The sequence below is a fragment of the Podarcis raffonei genome, chromosome 17, assembly GCF_027172205.1.
Source record: "Podarcis raffonei isolate rPodRaf1 chromosome 17, rPodRaf1.pri, whole genome shotgun sequence".
Taxonomy (NCBI): Eukaryota; Metazoa; Chordata; class Lepidosauria; order Squamata; family Lacertidae; genus Podarcis; species Podarcis raffonei.
Window position 1 is genome coordinate 30,182,407 of NC_070618.1, and position 22,875 is coordinate 30,205,281.

General features: G+C 43.5%; 1 protein-coding gene across 1 annotated transcript in view; it reads left to right on the plus strand.

Moving 5' to 3' along the window:
• Positions 1 to 22,875, plus strand: part of LOC128405194 (ovostatin-like) — a 49,775-nt gene that overhangs the window by 10,370 nt on the left and 16,530 nt on the right. The window contains exons 4-22 of the mRNA XM_053371544.1: positions 277 to 329; positions 453 to 473; positions 2,116 to 2,284; positions 2,925 to 3,009; positions 3,822 to 3,939; positions 6,832 to 6,961; positions 7,128 to 7,237; positions 7,528 to 7,686; positions 7,967 to 8,194; positions 9,395 to 9,449; positions 10,213 to 10,361; positions 11,241 to 11,390; positions 12,598 to 12,768; positions 13,922 to 14,045; positions 15,263 to 15,353; positions 15,783 to 16,011; positions 19,941 to 20,067; positions 20,808 to 20,899; positions 22,744 to 22,795. Of these exons, the coding sequence (XP_053227519.1) occupies positions 277 to 329; positions 453 to 473; positions 2,116 to 2,284; positions 2,925 to 3,009; positions 3,822 to 3,939; positions 6,832 to 6,961; positions 7,128 to 7,237; positions 7,528 to 7,686; positions 7,967 to 8,194; positions 9,395 to 9,449; positions 10,213 to 10,361; positions 11,241 to 11,390; positions 12,598 to 12,768; positions 13,922 to 14,045; positions 15,263 to 15,353; positions 15,783 to 16,011; positions 19,941 to 20,067; positions 20,808 to 20,899; positions 22,744 to 22,795 (2,313 nt within the window). The remainder of the gene's footprint in view (positions 1 to 276; positions 330 to 452; positions 474 to 2,115; positions 2,285 to 2,924; positions 3,010 to 3,821; positions 3,940 to 6,831; positions 6,962 to 7,127; positions 7,238 to 7,527; positions 7,687 to 7,966; positions 8,195 to 9,394; positions 9,450 to 10,212; positions 10,362 to 11,240; positions 11,391 to 12,597; positions 12,769 to 13,921; positions 14,046 to 15,262; positions 15,354 to 15,782; positions 16,012 to 19,940; positions 20,068 to 20,807; positions 20,900 to 22,743; positions 22,796 to 22,875) is intronic.

Consider the following 22,875-nt stretch of genomic DNA (forward strand, 5'->3'; position numbering starts at 1 on the left):
GGGAGACGGGAACTTGCCAGGCAAATGATAGCATACACATAATATTAAACATGATGGCTTTATGAGCTCAGCTGACAATTCTACATTTACTTTTGAGACTGGCAGATCCTGGATACTTTCAACTTAGTTAATTACCAAATAAAGTTCCACTAATCACTAGAATGCTACATCGCTCATGGATGTAAACGTGAGCGGAAAGTCTGTAGAAATGTGATTTTGAACCAACCGTATTTTTAAAAAGAGTAAATGGTTTTATTTCCTCTCCCCTCTTTTTAGTGATGTTTAGAGTTGTTTCTATGGATAAAGATTTCAAGCCAGTGAACAAAATGGTGAGTGTAACTGGAACTCAAAAGCTTTCCCAGGAACTCTGATGTTTTAAAAATAAGAAATCATTCTCTTGCCCTTCAAATACAATGTTGACCTTTTTCTTTCTTTCTTTCTTTCTTTTCCAGTATCCTGCAATCTACATCCAAGTAAGAGCTACACCAAGCTATTTAAAGCTTTTTGCCTGCTTCCTTGATTCAAAGAACTGGCCTCTCAATTGCAGCAAATCCTAAGCACCAGGGCTTTATACTTACTGGCTAATGGGCGATAATGTTGAGCAGGAAATGTAACATAAAACATGTTTCTAGAGTTAAGTGGACTGACTCAACCTAAACTCACTCTTTTTGCCTTTTCTTTTCTTTTCTTTATTTTTTTTGAGGGCCCTTGTAGGTATTTTTGTGTTCAGGAAACTAATACAGTGATACCTTGGGTTACATATGCTTCAGGTTACATACGCTTCAGGTTACAGACCCAGAAATAGTGCTTCAGGAAGAACTTTGCTTCAGGATAAGAACAGAAATCGTGCTCTGGTGGCGGCAGCAGGAGGCCCCATTAGCTAAAATGGTGCTTCAGGTTAAGAACAGTTTCAGGTTAAGAACGGACCTCCGGAACGAATTAAGTACTTAACCTGAGGTACCACTGTACTTCTGCAGAGGAATGATGGCCCCAGAGTGAATTTCCTTAGCTGGAACTGGGGGTGGGTTACTCTTAATTCTGGTTCATGTCACTTTTACATGTATTCAGAATTCTGATTTATGTCGCCTTTGCATTTTTTATTTTTCACTGAACAGTAATAGTCACCCCAGGTGGCTAGAAATGCCAGCAAATATGACATTCTGCCTTTAAATAAACAAACAAAAAAGCCCTGTGGTTCTTCTGGATAGTTAATTTGATCTATCTATTATGAAATTCACATTGACAATGCTAAGGGTACCTTTTCCCCACGTCTGAGGTGCAGAAAGGCCAAACTAATCTTTACTAATCTAGTGCTAAAAGTATTAATATTGCTCTTTGTTCAGAATATACAGCTTTTATCCCTTTAAGGAAAGGTTGTCCTATATCCATCATCTCAACATTTTTCTTCATAAAATGCCAAGAGATGTTATCAAATGCTTTTTCTGCATCAATAAATATTAATGCAGCTTGCTTATCATTCCTGGTCTTGATATATTCTGTTATATCAAGTATATTTCTCACATTATCTTTCATTTGTTGACCAGGAGGAAGCCCACTTGATCTTTGTGTATCTCCTCCATTAAAATTTCCTTCAACCTGATTGCTAGAATACTGGCAAATAGTTTGTAATCATTATTTAACAACGATATTGGTCTATAATTTTTAACTTGTAATAAATCCGTATCTTGTTTTGGAATTAAAGTAATATATGCCTCCTTCCATGTCAACAGAATCTTTCCTTTCATCAAAATATTATTCATAACAACTCTTAAATTACAGTATATTGAGCATATCCTTTGCAAAAATGGCCTTTATGCAGGCTATATATATATTCCAGGAAATGATGACTGGCTTGGTGAAAACCTTAAGCAACTTTTTATGGTATAGGCAGTTTGGTGCTCTGTCCGGCCTTGCAGTCCTTTATGATCTTTCACTGAAGATATCCAATGCTGATGGATTGCTAGCAAGGCATTCCAGTTGACAATGACTAAATGTTGATAAGGCATAGAGATTCATAAACTGAATCTCACTGACCCAACTCCATTAAAGCTAGTCTCATAGATTGAAGAAAATATTGTAGAAAATGGCATGGTTTATCTCTTGCTGCTTCCCCAGGATCCTCAAGGAAATCGGATTGCTCAGTGGCTGAATCAAACACCTTCGTTTGGCATCCTCCAATTAGAACTCGTAATAAATCAAGGAGCATTGTTGGGATCCTACCAAATCGTTGTTGAGAATCCACCAAACTATAATACCCATCACTGGTTCACTATGGAAGAATATGGTGAGTACCACTGTGAAGCTTATCTGCTTTAGAAATCTGATTTGGTATTAGTGGCAGCATTTTGGTGCATGGATAAAATAACCTCCCCAAAACTTTCTATAGCTACTTTTTCATAGAACCTAAGTCTGTGAGCATCTGATTTTTGAAGTTTGGCAGAGAAAATGGAAACATGTATATGAAAAAATGAGCAGCGTGTTTAGGTGATATGACTGGACCCCTAACAAGTTTCAGATGTGTCTATAAATGATAGGAGGAAGCCATTGACCAGTAGACCAACTGCAAGGTCACTAGCAGCCTATTATATGGCTGTGTGTGAAATTTCTCCTGCCATCCCATAACCAGATGAAAAAAGGAATAGCTCTGATCCCTCCATACCTTCATTTCTGTTCCAAAACCATGATTCCAAAATCATCAATCTTGTTTGTTTGCTTTTCATCATAATCTATTGGGTTTTTTAATGTTGGTCAAGATACACTTTTAAGTCATTTGTATCCTTGTTTATTTTTGCCCTCCTAATAATTCCTCCTCATGTCTAAGCAGTTGTCTCAAAGAGACCACCTTCCTCGTTATGCCATATATCCAATCGGTTACTTGGTCTGACTAGACTTCCTTAATCACATTTGTTATATATTTTTTTCAGTGTTGCCAAAGTTCAAGATGGACATGAAAACACCAGACAGGATCTCTGCTTTCGATGAAGAATTCCAAGTATACGTCAGTGCTCAGTAAGTTTATGAAGTAGAGCAAGTGTATGTGGAAATTTGCATTTCAGCATCTTGAAATTTGGAGGGGGGAAGGATACTATTTTGTCCCACAATCCCAATGGAAACAGGTAGTTGGAACTGAGGCTGAGCTGTATCAACTTGTCCAGGGCTGATCCTGATTTCTGCCTTGACTGGAGTCTAAGGGGAACTTTGGGCGCTGGCTAGGGAAGAAGCATTTTCAAAGTGGGGATCAGGGTTCTGTTATATTCCACCTTGCTCTGAAAGGTACCACATACTGGCCACATCAGAGACGTTAGGCTCATCCAGGCTTACTTTTGCCTTGCAGCTTCCCCAAGAAAATCCAATATTTACTGCTGATGGGTTTTGCCTGGATTGACATTTGCTGTGAATTATCGCTCAAGAGTGGGTTTTCCTGGGGAAAGCACTGGGGCAAGGATAAAACCGCTCGGACTCTTGCCTAGAAAGCATGAGACAAGCGGAAAACCACTCAGGACAGGACAAGCGCATGTCTGGATGAGCCCTTGGAGAATGTGAAGTAATCTCCTACGGCAGCACTGGGATGTTTCTGGGCAATACTAGGTCCCCACGCCCCATTCACACACACACACAAACTACACATGTTTCTCAAAGCAAAGAAGCCATATTTGCAAATGTCTGGAATGCATTGTGGAATTCCGAGTCTTGCTGGTGTGAAATCCAGTTATTCCAAATGGCTCCCTGTCAAATCTGGGCTTGCCTGAAGTCAGCCACTTACAGCATGATCTGAATTTTTCTTTCTCTCAACTGATTTAATTTATGTTTTGTCCTGTTAGATATACATTTGGCCAACCTGTTCAAGGGACAGTCCAGATCAGAGTGTGCAGACATCGCTATTACGATCCAAGATGTAATCGAGATTCCAATGGGATTTGTGAAGCTGTTAGTGCTCAGGTAACAGGAAAATCGGTCCTCTGGGCCACTGTAGAATGTTTTCAGGCAAAAACCCAAAGCAGCCTGCTTTTGAAATTTTATCAGGGTATATTTGGAAACACTTAGAAAGAACTGAGTGTTTTCTCCTACTTTATTCATTAGGGTTGCATGTTTGGGGCTGCATGGTTCATCAGCGATGCTACTCTCCACCTGCTTCAAACTTGTGTAGTGTTGTTACTGACTTTTTTGCAGATAGATGTTGTGGGAGTATTATTTAAACACAGAGACAGTATCAGAAAGTGTGTAGTTCCTCATGCTTCCCTCAGTGTGTTGGCCGAATGAAGCCCACAGTGCCACAGGACTGAACTGTTAGTTGTTTAGCCCAAGTAGACTCATCATACCAGTCTTTTCACACAGCTTGATGGCCAGCTTCAGGGTGTGCAAAAGTGGGATTCACTAGCAAACTTTAGGCCTATCATTTGATGAGAGTCGCAGCCAGGGCCAGCCTGCTTATGAGGTGAACCGAGGAAGCCGCCTCAGGCAGCAGAATCCCAAGGGGTGGCACACCTATGGGAGCTACAGCCAGAGAAGCAAGGAGAAGAGGTGCTGGCTTCTGGTGAGATCTCACAAGTTCTTGCTGCTGTTGCTACTTCTCCTATGGCAAGGGGTGTCTGTCTGCCTGCCTGCCTGCCTGCTGCCATAGCTGCAGCAGCTGAAGACGCAATGAGAAGCGGTTGCAGCTTCCTGGTTCTGGTGAGATCTTGTGGAGCTCCTGCAATATTTCACTATGTGCTGGACCCGGGGGTTAACCCGAGCAATGTGGTCCAGGTCTGGTCCCAAATCCAAGGATTCCGCGAGGAGTCAGTCCGACAGGGCCAAGGCAGGACACAAGGCAGGAAAAAAGACTAGGTCAGGCACAGGGTCTCAGGCGAGTTCTAGCAAACAGCAATGTTGCTCCTGCAACCTGGGGCGGGGTCCGAAAGCCTTTTATCTTTGTCAGGATAACAGCTGGTCCTGATCCCCAGTGACTCACCTCCCTGTCTCGCCCAAAGGTGAGCACTCCTCCTGCGAGTACTCAGGTCTCTCCTTCTCTCAGACCTTAGTCTTTGCAGCTCGGGAGACGTCGGTGGGTTACTAGACCCAGGGGCTGCCTCAGCCTCCCTTAACCAAGCCTGTAGTGGAGCAGCTGTAAGTGATGGCCCAGCTGAAGGCAACAAGGTAATCCCCACATCTGGAGCCAGGGCAGGCTCAGGCCCCTGACTCAGCCCAGCTGGTGCTTGTTGCAGGGGAACCTGTGTAGACTGGGGCTCTTCAGAATCAGGCCCTAGACTTGGTTCAGATGCCGCCTGAGGCAAAGGATCCGGTGCGGACTGAAACTCCTCTAGTTCTGAATCCGAGCCCAAGCCCCAGGCCATCACACACTAGAAGTCAGAAGCTATAGCCACATAACCCAGTGAGGTGCAGGCAGCATGGCGACAGCATTTCCTTGTTTCACTTAGGTGGCAAAACAGGCCAGGCTGCCTCCATTTCCTGCATGTTACATTGGACAATTTGCCCTTGTCTGACTATAGATATATTTTGTTTTGGTACTACTTTAAATAGCTGGTTCAGTAGTGTGCTGGCCCTAATAAAGTTTGAAGAAAATGTTCAACCCTATATTGTATACATTCAGGCTGCAGTCCTATAACTTGCTTATCTTGGAGCAAGTATTGTTGAATTGAGTAGGGCTTACTTTCTCCAATGAAAATAGGGACGTCTTATGGAAAAGCAGGACATTTCAGGATCAAATCTTCTGTAAATCTGGGACAGTTCCTAGAAAATAAGGACACTGGTGCAAGCGTTGCAGCTGACTGAACAGAACAACCCCTCTCTCCTCCCCTCCCCCGCTGCCCTGTTCTGGGGGTTGTCCCAAATCTCCCAATTACGGAAAGGGAAGAGCTGGGAGAAGCCTCGTTGTGCAAGCAGCAATCTGCTGACATGGGTCATTAGGAGAATCCCGTCCCAAGGACTTAGAGTGAATCATCCCAAGAAACAAAGGGTTTCAGTATGCTCATGACTTCTCCTATCTTTCCCTTTGAAACAGCCACTAATGCCCTCTGACAGAGGTGGGCGGTATTTAAGCCTGTAAGCCTGATTCTTCTAGATAAAGCCAAGGAATAATTTTCCTGGGCCATGTAAAGAACAGTCAGTACTGTTTTACACTAAAGAATTTGGGATCCATTGTAACTGGAGGAAGGGACTTTCCCAACACTGAAAAGCAATTTGTTTCTTTACAGGTGATCATTCTTTCTCGAATTGCTGTGCAACTTCCCATTCATTAGTCCCCAATTTGATCTTGTTTATGTTTGGGCTTGGTTCAGAAATGTATCGCTTCTCCTTCTATTATGTGGTTGTCTGGTCCTGTCCCATTTATAAGCCATTACTTCTGTTCCGTTTCCCCACTCCCTCTCATACATGTGTTTGTATGGAGAGCCAGTGTGGTGTAGTGGTTAAGAGCGGTGGACTCGTAATCTGGTGAACCGGGTTCGCGTCTCCGCTCCTCCACATGCAGCTGCTGGGTGACCTTAGGCTAGTCGCACTTCTCTGAAGTCTCTCAGCCTCACACACCTCACTTGTGGGGGAGGAAGGGAAAGGAGATTGTTAGCCGCTTTGAGACGCCTTCGGGTAGCGATAAAGCGGGATATCAAATCCAAACTCCTCCTCCTCTTCTTCTTCTTCTTCTTCTTCTTCTTCTTCTTCTTCTTCTTCTTTGTAGCCCTGCAACTTAGACTTTTTCATACTTCCAGTGAGCAGCCACTGATCACAGAAGCCTATACTGAAATAGTTCTAATTCTTCAGCATAGTTTTTGATTGCTTTGCTGCAGCAGACTAACATGACGACCCCATTTATCGTAACTTTCTTTCCCTTTTCAGCTGGACAAAGATGGCAGCGTTTCCAAAACGATCAGCACCAAAGCATTCCGCCTTTATGCAAACATGCATACGCAGCGTTATTTTTATGTGTCGCTCCATGCAGAGGCAGTTGTCACAGAGAAGGGAACAGGTAACCGTTTTATAATGGGGCACAACAGAATAGGAAGGGGGAGCTTTGAAAATCTTACTCTGAGAATTGGCCTCTCTGGGCACCATATTCAGCACCTGAATACTCCAGATATCTATATAATCTAGCTTGTTTTACAGGTTCTTTTATGCATTTGTGTATCTGACAGGCATCCAGATTTCAAAGTCTAACTACATCTCTGTCTATCAAGCAAGAAAAACCATCACATTGGAGAATGTAGATCCATATTATAGAAGAGGGATCCCTTTGACTGGACAGGTAGGACAATGGGGATGATCTTCTCTGTGAGGAACAAAATTCTAAAATGTGTATTTTAAGCGGCGGGGGGGGGAGGCAAATTGTGTGGGGTTGTTGTTTTCAAGTAGCAGATTAACGCAGAAACAAGATGGAACGGAAAGAGACGTGGACGAGAAACAGACTAATTGTTCCATCCCAGGCTCTGTGCCACAATGGGTGCCACCACTTAGTTGCTAAGCTAACCACTCAGTCCAAGTGCTAAGCACTGTTCCTAAACATTTTGCACCTGTGTTTTCTTGTCCCACACCCAGATGAAGGTCAATGACGAGGATGGAGCACCACTGCCAAACGGGCTTATTTTTCTAGAGGTTGACGGCGAGGTTGTGGCCAACTACACTACGGACAACAATGGCAGTGCCCAGTTTTCCATACCAACTTCTCACCTCTTTGAACCTCGCTACAAATTGAGAGTAAGTCGCTGAAAACTGAGGGGGGTGGTGGTGGTTGATATGACCAAGTGGGAAACTGCCCTTTTCTGGTAGCTCAGGTGGGTCAAGCCCTCATAACCTACTGATTCCTTACCCTTCCTTTACCGCCCACCAGAGACATGCATTACAGCCCAATCTGTGGAGTCATCCAGGGGAATGATCAAACAACTCCTTTTGGGAAACCCTTCCAGAGGCATCACCCTTCTGTGGAATGTTCTATTTCTGGTACATTTTACTTTCTTTTGTACCTTTCTCTCATCAGGCTATCTATGAACCAGATCAGTGCACTGAGTATGGCTGGCTGGAAACCTACAAGCCAGAAGCTGTTCATTACGTCCAGCGCTATTTCTCCCGGACCAACAGCTTTGTGAAGATAGAACCGGTGCTGCGTGAACTGCCGTGTGGCAAACGGGAAGCAATCTCCGTGCACTACATCCTGAACAAAGTTCAAAATGAAGAATTGCCCTCCAAGGTTCACTTCTACTATCTAGTAAGTGCAGAAAGGCCGAGTGGCTTTGCCATGACCTTCCTCTTAGCTTTCAAGCCTCACTGGAGGTTGAATGGGTATGGAACCAACTGCAATGCCTCTGTCCACGTGGTGGGAGTTGCAAAATGAGTACCATCACATCACTAATCTGATTTCTATTCTGATGTGCTTAAAATGCCTCCAAGTGGAGTACAAAGAAAAAATAAGCAGGTCCTGGACAAAATGCCCCACAAATATACTTGACCCATACCCTGTAGTGGAGCTGTTAAGTTCCGGTGAACATATCAGACGACACAGCGATTCTTCAAACAGCTCTTGTTTAGTCACAGGCTAGAACAGAACTGAACTGAAGGGTTCAGCCAGCCTGCTTATATAGAGCTCCACTACAACGCAACAGTAACCACTTTCTGTAACTATCCAATCACTGAACGTCACTTTCAATCCTTTATTTGCATACGTGGACCTGAGTGAAAACTATCTACAGTATCCCCCTGCTGGCCCAGGGTGAGAACTTCAGTACATAACAGGAGCCATGACAGAAATAATAATAATAACAACAACAACAACAACAACAACAACAACAACAACAACAACAACAACACAGTCATATCTTGGGTTACAGCTGCTTCAGGTTGCGATTTTTTGGGCTATGGACCGCCGAAACCTGGAAGTACCGGAATGGGTTACTTCCGGGTTTTGGCAGTCATGCATGTGCAGAAGCGCTAAATTGCTCTTTGCGCATGCGCATAAGCGCCAAATCGCAACCTGCACATGCACAGACGCAGGTTGCAAATGCTGCGGGTTACGAACGTGCACCCCACACAGATCACGTTCGCAATCCGAGCATCCACTGTAATAATAATATATTATTATTATTTATACCCCACCCATCTGGCTGGGTTTCCCCAGGCACTCTGCGTGGCTTCCAACAGGATGTTAAAAATACGATAAAACATCAAACATTAAAAACTTCCCTAAACAGGGCTGCCTTCAGATGTCTTCTAAAAGTCAGATAGTTGTTTATTTCCTTGACATCTGATGGGAGGGTGTTCCACAGGGCGGGCAGCACTACCGAGAAGGCCCTCTGCCTGGTTCCCTGTAACCTCACTTCTCCTAGTGAGGGAACCACCAGAAGGCCCTCAGAGCTGGATCTCAGTGTTTCTAGCAAAATTATTTATGCCTTGATTTCTTTTTTGCATACAGATTATGACGAATGGTAGAATTGTTGATGGAGGTGAACACCTAGTCAGCATTAAGGGTAAGTGGTCCAATTCTGCTCATTGATTGTGGAGAAATGAAGGTATTTGGCAGTCATGGAGAAACAATCAGCAGACCTATAGAATGATTCCTAGCATGACCTTTCTCTTAAAAAGCAATTCCAATTATAAATCTTTGGTTAAGTCACAGGCTGGATCTACACAGATATAAAAAAATGCTATGGAAAAAAACGCTATAAAAATATACAACTCCCAATGTAATTTTCCATTGACTTTGGATTGCTGCTCTACAGCGCCATCTGGTGTTATATTTTTAGAACACATTTTTAACGTTATAAATTGACCAGTGTAGCTGAGTCCACAGAGTGACTGATTATCACTTAGTCCAGCGGATATAATAAAGATTTGATTCAGCCTGGATTTGGATATTCTTCTTTGATTGAACCATCTGAGGAATTTCAAGGAAAAGATAGAGTTACAGTAAAACGACTAGTTTTACTAGTTTTCTTCTCCACATCCCTAGCTGTCATGGACCTGAATTAATTCTTGATCAACTTTTCTGTGGTGTGTAAACCAGCAAGGGGAGCTTTGCTAGGGGGCAAAGTGTGCGATTATGAAAGACAATCCCATCCCCAATTATTTTGCACATCATTTGGTTCCATCTGAGGGGAGACAGCAAGACCACCAATGCCAAGGTCCCGGTGGGGCTTCCGTCTTAATTTTGTACACGACAGTCAACATTAGCTCATCAGCTTCTCTTGACCTCTTTCCTTGACTCCTTTAATTTCATGTTTTTCCTCACAGCTGGACAATATAGCAGATTCTCAATCCCACTGATGATTGACCAAAAAGCAGCTCCCAGAGCAAGGCTGCTGGTTTACACTCTGCATCCTCATGGCGAGCTGATCGCTGATAGCATCTCTTTTGAAGTTGAAAAGTGCTTCAGAAACAAGGTAAGAGCTGATCAGTCTGTTCCCCACTCGAAGTAAAGAGTGTTTTCTATTCCTAACTCTCTGTTTATGCTGACAAGGAGTACAAAAGTCAAATAGGAAAGGTTTATTGCAAGTGGAATGGTTGGCATGTCTTATGGATGGCTGAAAATAAGTAGCAATGTATCTTGGCTAATGAACCTTTTGCATGATTTAAAATCCTAATGAGTCACTGTGGCGTTTGCCTCCTAGGTTGGGTCATAAGGAAAGGGTTAATATGGGTGTGATGTGGTTGGCCAGTGAGAATGCAAGGGGGGAGTTGAGAGTTGAGGTTTGGGAGTTGAAGAGGGAAGAGGGAGGATTAGGCAGTGGGTTAGTCGAGCTGTATTGTGAGAGAGTGAGAGGAATTGTTAGGTTGAGTCAGATAGATAGTTGGGAATAATCAGTTTGGAGTTGTTAGGAACTAAGATTTAAGAAACTGACAAGAGAAAAATAAACTGAAACCATACGCGTGTTCCTGCATTTAAAAATAAACTTGATTATTTGTTAATGTTACATCTGTCTGCACTCCGTGTGTCCCCGTGAGAAGCGGGGTGGTGGCAGTGAAGAAAGCAATCACAGTGGTGGCACAGGGTCAATAGACCATAAACGTCCGGGGGCCCTGTGTGATCGCCACAGTCACTGATGGCGTGTACCTAATCTGAGAAGAGCTCATGCCATGTTATAAAGTAGTGAACTATGGTCATACAGTCCAGACATTGTATCTTGTGATAATTGCCAGGGGAATATACAGCTGTTAAGTAGGCTTTCACAACAGACAGAATAGCTATGGGTGGGGACTGTACCACAATAACTTCTGAGATGATCCCCTGACAGATATCTGACATCTCCATTCAATTCCAGGTCAGCCTGCAGTTCTCTAAGAAAGAAGCACTGCCAGCCTCAGGCATTGGCCTTAACCTCAAAGCTGCTAGCAACTCCTTCTGTGCCCTGCGGGCTGTGGATAAGAGTGTTCTGCTTCTGAGGCCTGGAGAAGATCTGACTCCTGAGAGCGTGAGTCCTGGATTTTTGATGCACCTTCAACCCAGAGCCATGCCAAGTATTAGGTCTCCCTTCAGTGGTCCCACCACTGAAAGCCACCATCTATAGAAATGAGCACAGAATCAGGTTGTCTACTCCTCTGGCACCAGAAATCCTCCCCTTGTGTTGTATTCAAAAGTATAACTCTGTGGGAAACCCTTAAAGACCCACTTGTATTTTGGTCTGCTTTATCCTGAGTTGTTCTGTTCTAGACATATTTTTGGGTGACAGAATCCTTCAGAACTCTGTGTGAGCATAAGAAGGAGGAGGTAGAAAGAGAGAACCTTGAAGAATGATTTTTTTAAATGCAGCCTGTTTATGATTTTGAGAAGGTTTAGCTAATAATACCAAATTCCTTTGGGGCTTCCAGAGATCGTTACCTGAAACCAAGAACAGAACAGGCATGTTATCTTTCCCCACCGGAAACTGGGAAGCAAGAGGCTCCTTAATGTGGCCAAGTACCAAATTTTTCTAGAAATTTCTGTTCATTGATCTTCTTGAGGGCGGCCCATACATTTTCCTTGACACACCTGCGGCAGGATGGCATTTTCTGCAAATGTTTTTCAGAGAAAAGAACAGTAATGATAACCATATTTGCTTATGAAGCTATTCAGTTCTGCAGGGAATGAGAAAAAGACTATTACAACCAAATCTCAGTGAATAGGCCTGCATGAAATTTCTTTGACTCCTCATCCCAGCTGTGGGATATAGGAAAAGGTGCAATATTCTACTGTGCACTGAAAAATATTAATTAAATAGGTCTTGCTAATGAAAAGCTTTGACTACGTTGTGTTCCAGGCATGCTTCATCTGCTGAAGAAAAATCAGAAGGAATAGATTTCCACTCATATATTAAGCCATTAAAGGGCACGCAGAATAAGAATGATTTTACCTATAAACCTTCAGCATCTCCATAACTGGAATGCCCATCTTGATGTTTGCTTGTAGATATCACTGCTCGGTGCTTTTTTTCTAAAAAAAAATATGTTTAGGGGCATTCTCATTTTCCTACTCATATTGAAATACTGCCCCTCAATGAGGCCAAACTTAGATTCACAAAATGTTTAGAGATATGCATATCCCTGCGTCCCCTCAGAAAAAAAGCACTGCCACTACTCACGTAAGGCAGGCTTTTATGCTCCTCCAGGTCTCATCTGTATTCATTATTCATTTCTCACCAGGTGTACTCTCGCCTTCCTTATCAAGAACTTTATGGCTATTATTTTAATGGGTTGAACCTTGAAGATACCCCTAAAGAGCCATGCGTTGAGCTGAAAAATACTTTCTTTGATGGCCAATTCTACATACCTGTGAATGTGACTGATGACGGCAATGTCTATGACGTTTTCAGGGTATGTTTGTCTCTATGCTTATATTGGGACTGGCACTGCTGCTTTTGGGGAAGGCAACCTGTATATGGCTAGTACTGAAAACTAGTTATGATCTAGAGCAGAGCTGAGCATGAGTGGTGGTCTTTTAAGGTAAAGATCCCCAGCGGGTGGCGCTGTGGGTTAAATCACAGAGCCTAGGACTTGCCGATCAGAAGGTCAGCTGTTCGAATCCCCGCGACTGGGTGAGCTCCCATTGCTTGGTCCCTGCTCCTGCCAACCTAGCAGTTTGAAAGCACGTCAAAGTGGAAGTAGATAAATAGGTACCGCTCCGGCGGGAAGGTAAACGCCGTTTCCGTGCCCTGCTCTGGTTCGCCAGAAGCAGCTTAGTCCTGCTGGCCACATGACCCGGAAGCTGTACACCGGTTCCCTCGGCCAATAAAGCAAGATAAGCACCGCAACCCCAGAGTCGGCCACAACTGGACCTAATGGTCAGGGGTCCCTTTACCTTTAAAGGTCCCCTGGACAGTTAAGTCCAGTCAAAGGCGACTATGGGGTTGTGGCACTCATCTCGCTTTCAGGCCAAGGGAGTCGGTGTTTGTCCACAGACAGCTTTCCGGGTCATGTGGCCAGCATGACTAAACCGCTTCTAGTGCAACAGGACACCCTGACGGAAACCAGAGCGCACAGAAATGCTGTTTACCTTCCCGCTGCAGCACTGGTGTGCTTTTGAACTGCTAGGTTGGCAGGAGCAGGGACTGAGCAACGGGAGCTCACCCTGTCACAGGGATTTGAACTGCTGACCTTCCAACCGGCAAGCCCAAGAGGCTCAGTGGTTCAGACCACAGCACCACCTGTGTCTTTTATTATAGATCACCCTTGTATTATAGATCATCTCTTCCTGAAATAGATGGATTCAGTTTTCATGAGCAAATGACTGTAGCAATGTAATCAACACTGGTCATCTAACAACACTTTATCCCCTTAAGCCCAGTTAATAAGTTATAAAAGTATATGAAGAACCAGTGAGGTGGCCTGAAATATGTGTGCTACTCTGGATAAATAATTTACCTCACCTAGAAAGAACCATATTATCAACGAGAAGGTCTTAGAAAGTGTGGTAGGTTTGGTTGTCTAAAGAAATCAGTTAAACAGCATTTTATCTATTCCTTTTAAGAGCTTGGGTCTCAAGGTTTTCACCAACTCCACACTACAAAAGCCCGTTGTATGCCAAAGCGACTTCGAATGCAAGAAGATTTCATCTGATTATCCTGATAATGAACCTCGTATTATGGATGAAGGTTAGAAAAGGACTCGTTGCAAAGTTATAAGGGTGATGGGTTGTTCTGTTTTAGGCTGATTGTTTTGATGGAATACCCTTCACATAGGGATGGCGAGAGTGTTCTCCCATCCTTATCACCTGAACCAGAGCCTATCCGCAACCTTACAAGTTGTGATGATTTGCTATGCAGCAGGCGAAACCCAAATGGCAACAGCCAATCAGCCAAGTGGGAAAATTCCTGCCATGCCCCTGTCCCAATGACAGACGACACAAGACGGCATAGCAAGGTCAAGCGCAAAACCCTAAAAGTAGGGAGAGATGGGCGGGTGTTCCAAATGCACACGCTGAAAGAGGAAGCTCTGGGTCATGTGCAGGGGCATAAATAGGTACCTCAAACCGTTTGGACTGCGTCCCATTGTCCAGATTGCCCCCAGCTACGAGGGACCTACCAATCGGGTGTTGTGGCTGACCTATTGTACGCACCCACAACACAGAGTGTCGGTTTCCAGCTCTCACCACAATACGTGCCCTCTTTAAGGGAGGACCCGATTTATCAGCGCAGATGGTGTCGTGGTAGCGCATTGCAAGGCATAAAATAAGATTCAGCTTCCCTCCAATGTTTTGCTTTTTAAAAAAAAGAAAATGTCTAGACTCACTATTAATTATCAAAACCATAGTGATATCATGATGGGTGCCCCCTTATTAGTTATACCCACACTGAGAGACAATCGAACTAGATTGTGAGCAGCCGGCATTGGGATTGTGGGATTCCAGCTGAGATCAGGGCGAGAGCAAAGTCTTAATGCCCCCTGCCTCTCATGCCACGATCTCAGTCTAGTTCAGGGGACAGGACCCCACCACACTGGTAATTTGTTTAAAAGTCCACCTCATATGACAAATGTCACATCTCATTTGGCCGCAACAGACATAGGAGCCACAGAGTTTCTGATAAAGGAAAAAAAATCCCTTGTTGAAGGCTATCACTATTTCCCAGATTTAGAAATGGTGACATTTTATTTTGCATAATGGCAGCAGTAGTGTGCCATGTTGATGTATCATGACCCTTAGAGCTGGCAAAAGGAGGTTATTCATAGTTTCAACATCATTCCTGCTTGATGTCCTTTTAATGTGAAGCATTAATTTCACCATTAAACACTAAACCTCTTCAGTACTATTTCTGTTATAGAAGCCAAACTCCCTTTTCTCTCATCATCTTGTCCTTTCTTTGTTTTTCAGCAAAAGTTGCTTTTGGTGCTGCAGCTGGGGGTACAAGCACATTGAGAACATACTTTCCTGAAACATTCTTTTGGCAGCTGCTTTGGGTTGAGTGAGTCTTTCTACTATTCCATCTTGTTATTTTTATTTTCATTTTCTGGTTTCCGTTTAAGAGTCCTTGTGTGAAAAAAAAGTTGAGAGAATTATTAGAACCTCATTTAGCTGGATAATCCTTTCTTCATTATGGTTTTTATTTTTAGATATTTGGGCAACTTGTGGGAAAAACACACACGCACACTCAAGTGCTGAAGAGCCCTGCACTGTACTGTATGGGATATTTATTGTATAAATTTGGGAGCTGTTACTGATAGCAATAGCTTTCAGTGGAAAATCCATCCACAATATTTTTATTTCAGTGTATAAAGATATTTGGGGCATATGCATACTCTTAAATGGTATGAAGCTTATATTAGTAACAAATTTAATTGTAGACATAGATCCATGCGAAAAGAGTCTACAATTTTGTCCTCTTATGCTTCAGTTCTAGTGGGAAAGCCAATCTCTCATACACCGTGCCTGACACCATCACTGAATGGGAAGCCAATGCATTCTGCATGAACGACAACATTGGGTTTGGCCTCTCAGGAATTGCCTCCCTGACAGCTATTCAGTCATTCTTTGTTGAGCCGGCTATGCCCTACTCCACTATCCGAGGGGAAGTATTCCTTTTTAAAGGCAATGTCTTCAATTTCCTGAAAGACTGCATTGAGGTACGTTCTTCTGTCTCCAGTTAGTGCTGTTAAAACCTAATACAGGGTATGAAGTGCAGGTGGGTTCCCATGAGGCAAGACACAGCGATAACAGCAAGAACCTTTATTGAACTACATAACTGGGAAACAGTTTCCTGAGAGCCAGTGTGGTGTAGTGGTTAAGAGCGGTGGACTCGTAATCTGGTGAACCGGGTTCACTTCCCCGCACCTCCACAGGCAGCTGCTGGGTGACCTTGGGCTAGTCACACTTCTCTGAAGTCTCTCAGCCTCACCCACCTCACAAGAGTGTTTGTTGTGGGGAGGAAGGGAAAGGAGGTTGTGAGCCGCTTTGAGACTCCTTTGGGTAGTGATAAAGCAAGATATCAAATCCAAACTCCTCTTCTTCTTCTTCTTCTTCTTCTGCCTGGGCCACTCCCATTCCCAACATGATTGGCTGTCTAAACTTCCAAGCTTCAAATCACAACTCAGAGTTCAAGGGCCAGTGGCAGAGGCCCAAATCCAGAATGCTTAGACCAGACTCAAGCTCAGGCAAACACAGACCACTGAATACATAACAGGGTAGCAAAACACAGAAGTGGAACACATTACAGAAACCCTGTCCCTGCAGGCAAATTTTATTTTTTTTAAACTTGCTTTAGCTGCTATTATGACTTGGCATCTTACATAATTTAGGAGAGCTGGAACTGAAGAATCCACAATCCTTTACTCATCATTCACTTTCCTTGGGTGCTTTCCTGTTCTATCTGTGAGCAGGACCTCAGAGGGCAAGAGGAAAGTCTAAAGAGAGAGGGCCAATCTAGCTAAAATGCAGCCAGTCATTCAGACAGGGCAAATACGTATTTGCTGCGTAGTGTACCTGACTCCAGGAAGTCAGTATGTTGCCTGCCCTGGATGGGGCTGCACGCTCCCTAAAGAAGCAGGTGAGTAGCCTGGCGGTGCTCTTAGATCTAGCGCCGTCACTGGAGACTCAGAAGTCCTTGGTCACTAGGGGTGCCTTTTACAAGATTCAGCTGTAAGACAGTTACAGTCATTCCTGGATTGTGATCATCTGAGCTCTTGACATTTTCTGGTCCAGGAATGCAAGTTGCAAGAGTAGGAAAAATGCCTTGTAATCAATGATGGATTACCAAATAGGCAGAGTAGGTACCAGTATATGCCCCCCCACACCTTTTAAAGGGGTCCTGTGACAATGGATCAAAATAATATCATCATCATCATTTTATTTGTATGCCAACTTTTCATAGAGCCACTTCCTTTTTTTTTATAAGATATTTATTAGCATTTTCCATTTTATACAAACACCAAAAAAAAAAAGATTAAAAAGAAAAAATAATAAAAACACATAAATTTCAAAGCTTATTTTTCAATAACATCTTTCACTGACCTCCTCATACCTCCCCTTCTTGTATTCCAGTTCGAATTGTTTATCCAGCAAATCCTTATCTCCCAGCATTACAATTAAACCCCTTATTTTCTATCCATCTTCTTATATTATTGTAACTTAAACTCTTAGTTATATACAAAGAAAAAAGGGACCATTTTTTCATAGTCTTGTGTGCCATTACAGCTAGAAACCAATTAATTTCAGTCCTGCATCATTCAACATTCATTAATATTACAATATTTTTGTAAATAGTCCTTGAATTTCTTCCATTCTTCTTCTGCCGACTCTTCTCCCTGGTCACGGATTCTGCCAGTCATTTCTGCCAATCCCATAAAGTCAATCAACTTCGTTTGCCATTCTTCCAGAGTGGGTAGATCTTGCGTCTTCCAATACTTTGCGATGAGTATTCTTGCTGCTGTTGTGGCATACATAAAGAAAGTTCTATCCTTTTTTGACACCAATTGGCTGACCATGCCCAAGAGAAAGGCCTCTGGTTTCTTCACAAAGGTATATTTAAATACCTTTTTCAATTCATTATAAATCATTTCCCAGAAAGCCTTAATCCTAGGGCACGTCCACCAAAGGTGAAAGAATGTACCTTCATTTTCTTTACATTTCCAACATTTGTTATCGGGCAAATGATATATTTTTGCAAGCTTGACTGGGGTCATGTACCACCTGTATATCATTTTCACAATATTTTCTCTTAAGGCACTACATGCCGTAAATTTCATACCTGTGGTCCACAACTGTTCCCAGTCAGCAAACATAATGTTATGTCCAACATCTTGTGCCCATTTAATCATAGCAGATTTCACCGTTTCATCCTGAGTATTCCATTTCAACAGCAAGTTATACATCTTTGACATAATCTTAGTTTTGGGTTCTAACAGTTCTGTTTCTAATTTTGATTTTTCCACCTGGAAGCCGATTTTCTTGTCCAAATTAAAAGCCTCCATTATCTGAAAATAATGTAGCCAGTCTCGCACTTTATTTTTTAATTTCTCAAAACTGTGAAGTTTCCATCTATCTCCATAGAGCCACTTCCGGCCTGCCCAGGTTTCAGCCCCTGCGAGAGCAGGGGAATCCCGGCCGCGTCGTCCACCCAGCCAGCCAATCGGGTGGCTGGGGGGGCATGGCCTGCCCTATTTAGGGCCGGCGCGGCCGAGGCTCGCCCTCTTTTGCCGGCTAGCCCCCACATTTTCCCACCCTCCCTCCCTTTAGATAGGTTTCTGACTTTGCTATGGACTTCGGTCTGTCGCCGCAAGGGGCATGGTAGGAATTTTTCCCAATTGGCAATTTACAGCCATTTGGTTTTTCGCCTACCTCGTAGCAACTCGTCACAACTCCCTGGCATTGGCGGTTAGGCATTGGTAAGAAGGGGTTAAGAGGATGTGGGGGGGGAGGAATGACATCACCTCCCCCCAGTGAACGAAGGGTGGTCCGATAAAGGACTCCGGGGGGCGTGGCCCTGTCCGAAGCCTATGGAGGTGTGGGCCTAAGGCACGCCCCCAAGCGGTGACCTGGGGGGGGGCTCCTAGTTGACATGCCTCAGCAGGAGACTCCCCCTCTATGGTGTTAACCCTTCCCGTGTCTCCAGCAAATGGGCTGGAGCCGGATAGTCGATAGGACCAATGCCTAAGCCAATGCCTCTCATTCCTGAATTCAATAAAGTTGTGGCCTAATTCGCCCATTTAACCTTAAATTATGGTGTCTGGTGTCTTTATTTATCCTTGGTGGGTGGCGGGAACTCGCCACGCAACTGAAACTATGCTCAAGGTGGCTTACAACATGACAAGATTTACATAATTACAAACTTAACAGAAGTCATAAACAATAAATAAAACACTTCAAAAAGTACACAACCAAATGGAAACAATTTCCACGTAAATCATAAGATCTAAAACTAAAGATACAACAACAATATCAATAACAGCAACAGCTCTCTCAACCCCCCATAAACAATACTCCAGCCCAAGAATCTGTTCAACAGCCTCAGCTTTTGTAGCTGGAGTCAGTCAGCACTCCACTCTCCCAGGCCAGATTTGATCTTGAAAGAAAATGACAATCAAGCTTTCTTAGTTCAATGTTATTCCTCTACATAATTTGTGAGGGGGGGGGTCTTGAGATTTCGATTGCCATGGGGACTTCAAAGGGTGAAATCTGGTACTGCTTGTAGTTTGCTCCCAAGTCAAGATAGCAGTTGTACATTCTAGGTTTTAATTGGCACTTGACAGCTCCTTATTTTATATTGTTACACACCACCCCAGTCTCCAAGTGGTGTGTGATTCCAGGAACAGACTGTGTGCCTTGCTGATGGCCTTTGTGATGCGCCATTACCCTATCTTTTGCGTTCTCTTAATGGTCCATCTCTTCAGACGGTTATTTCATCAGGAAGCCAGCCTGGCTTTTTTTAAAAAACAACAACAACATGCCTTATATTTTAACATGCTAAATTCAGTGTCTGCCACCCCAGAAGTAGAAGGGCAGCCCAGGCGACTCCACAAACTTACAACACTATTGTCATTGTTTTCCCTGCTCTCAGATAGATGTTAAGCTGGAAGAGTCTCAGGATTTCAAAGCAGAAAAGCTGTCTCCAGGGAACAACTCCGTAAGAATCTGTGCGAATGAAACACAATCCTACACGTGGAGAATTACCCCTCAAAGATTGGGTAATCATCTTCTCTTGCAGAATTTTGCAGTTTTAGCTTTCCTCTGAATTTCTTGAATTTCTCCCCAAATTGCAACTTAGAAAAATAAATAAATGTATTTTTAATGAAATGAAATGATAAATGAAACTGAAAACCCTGATAATCCTTATGGCTTCGAGCAAGAAACAAGCTACTACTGTTTACTGCTAGGAATGCCCTATGTACATTATAAATGATTTGTATATTAGTTATATAAAACATGCAGCATACAAGGGAATATATATGCTGCTCTTCTTGCTTCAGTGCCATGGCAGTGACAATTTGGACTTTACATGTAAGTTTGTGGGGGTTTTTGCCGGTTATTTTTTATTGATTTTTCATAATTTTTAAAAAATGTCACCAGATTAATACAAATTAAATACAAAGATTTGAGGAGTGAGGTTTATTACCCCTCTATTATTGTCAATGTCGGGTCGCTCGACCATTGCTACTGTGTCCTTTCTTTTAGTAGATCAAGATGATCAGGTGACAGCAAAAACTGCAAGGTTTTTAGTGGGGGCAGTTAGATTAAGATCTATTATTTCATGGTTGATGCAAACCTCCAAAATGTATTTTGTATAGTTAAGTTTTTACCTCTATCTTCAGTACATTTTATTTTATTGCTATGGCTAGTGGCTGGTGCAAATAAAGATTCTTCTGATTCTGAATACAAATTTAAAAGCTGGCTGATATGTAAGTTTTCTTTCCATTCTTTCTTTCAGGTATGGTGAATTTCAGTATCACTGCTGAAGCCAAAGGAACTGAGCTGAGCGCAGGACGAAGGGACACCGTGATCAAGCCGCTTTTGGTTGAGGTAAGCATGAAAAGCTTGGCATCTGCAAGAGATGGAAAAGGGTTTCGTGGACCACAGTGGTGCACATTAGCAACCAGTGTCATTTAGCAGTGGAGAGGTTGGAGTTGGAGCTGCAAAGGTTTTCAGGCAAAAGGACTGCCTTGGATTCATTTGTGCAGCCCTGACTTCACTCCTGCCCTGCCCTGTAAGGCTTAGATCTCTCTCACACACACACAAGACGACTCTGGAAGTTAATTACTTCAGATTTATTAGTCAAATAAAAAAGTCCTGGTCGGAGCTCAGCTAATCTCTGTCCTCCTCAGATACCACAGTTGCCGGAACTGAGCTCCGCCCCCTTTCCCCACAACCTCCACCTTCTCTTCCTGACCTTTTCGTGCTTCTTGGCCAGTCTTGTGATTCAACCACTGTCTGAGCTGACAACTTGCATTCTTTCCCTGTGTCCAGAGATCAAGTTACGGCTGCTCCCTGCTGCTGCTCCCTCCCCTCTGTATTCCACTCTTATCTGTTCTCTCTCTATGCCTACGTTCTCATTCCCTCTCAGTGAAGGAACATTGCTGACATCCCCCATCCATCATCATCATCATAAGGGGACGCTGGTGGCGCTGTGGTCTAAACCACTGAGCCTCTTGGGCTTGCCGATCAGAAGGTCAGCGGTTCGAATCCCCGCGACGGGGTGAGCTCCCGTTGCTCTGTCCCATCTCCTGCCAACCTAGCAGCTCAAAAGCACGCCAGTGCAAGTAGATAAAAAGGTACTGCTGCGGCAGGAAGGTAAACGGCGTATCCATGCGCTCTGGCTTCCATCACGGTGTTCCGTTACACCAGAAGTGGTTTAGTGCTGCGGGCCACATGACCTGGAAAGCTGTCTGTGGACAAACACCAGCTCCCTCAGCCTGAAAGCAAGATGAGCACCGCAAGCCTATAAGTCGCCTTTGACTGGACTTAACCGTCCAGGGGTCCTTTTTTACCTCATCATCATCATTTCATTTGTATGCCGCCTTTCCACAGTTAAAACAATGCTCAAGGAAGCTTACAATATGAAAAGATTTACATAATTGCAAACAGAGCAAAGTAGTCATAAAAATCAGTAAAACACATCAAAAACTGCATAACCAAACTGAACAATTTCCACATAAAAACACAGATACTAAAAAATTAATATCAGTAACAACAAAAACTCCTGATTAAACTTTTCCCAAAATACCCCAGTCCTTGCTGGGCAGCAGCAGCAGTTCTTATGAAGCCTGTCAGGCCCCACCCTGGGCCAGGTGGAGAGAGGCAGGAACAGGGCCTGACAGGCTCCCAGCAAGTCCAGGGAAGCTGCAGTGATTTGGATGCTGAGAGGATGTCTCTGCCCCCCCACACCAGCTGATACTGGTGGTATATGAGCACAAATGCCGCTATGGAGAGGAACAGGTCCTTACAAGGGGTCGCCCAGTGTGTGCATAGGTTTGGCATGATACATCGTGGAAGCCTAGAAGTACATGGGTGGAAAGCAGAAGCTAGCTGACAGTCCCGAATGAGGCGGAATAGATAGCAAATTGTTCCTCCACTGGTATGGATTAATTGAGACCTGCAATCTGGAGGGTCTTCAAATGAAGCACAGGAGAACTTTGCAGGCAGCTAATGGATGCTCTGTATTATTCTGGCTTCTGTTGCTATCTAATTGCAAGCTTTGTGTTCTTTTAAACTGTGGGGGGTATTGTTTTCATATTTGTTCATTATTACGTTAGGCATTTTTGAGTTTTTATATGCCCTGAGATCCTTGGGTGGTGTAGAAAATGAATGAATGGATGGATGGATATGCATTCTGTATTGTTCATCTTACCGTTTCCTCTGTCATCCAGCCTGAAGGCATCAAGAAGGAGGTGACCCAGAGCTCTCTGATCTGCGTAAAAGGTATGTGCTACATGCATAGAATGAAAATTCAATATTTCCATAATTGTTTTTAGACTTTGACATCCATTTATTTGGTTTTA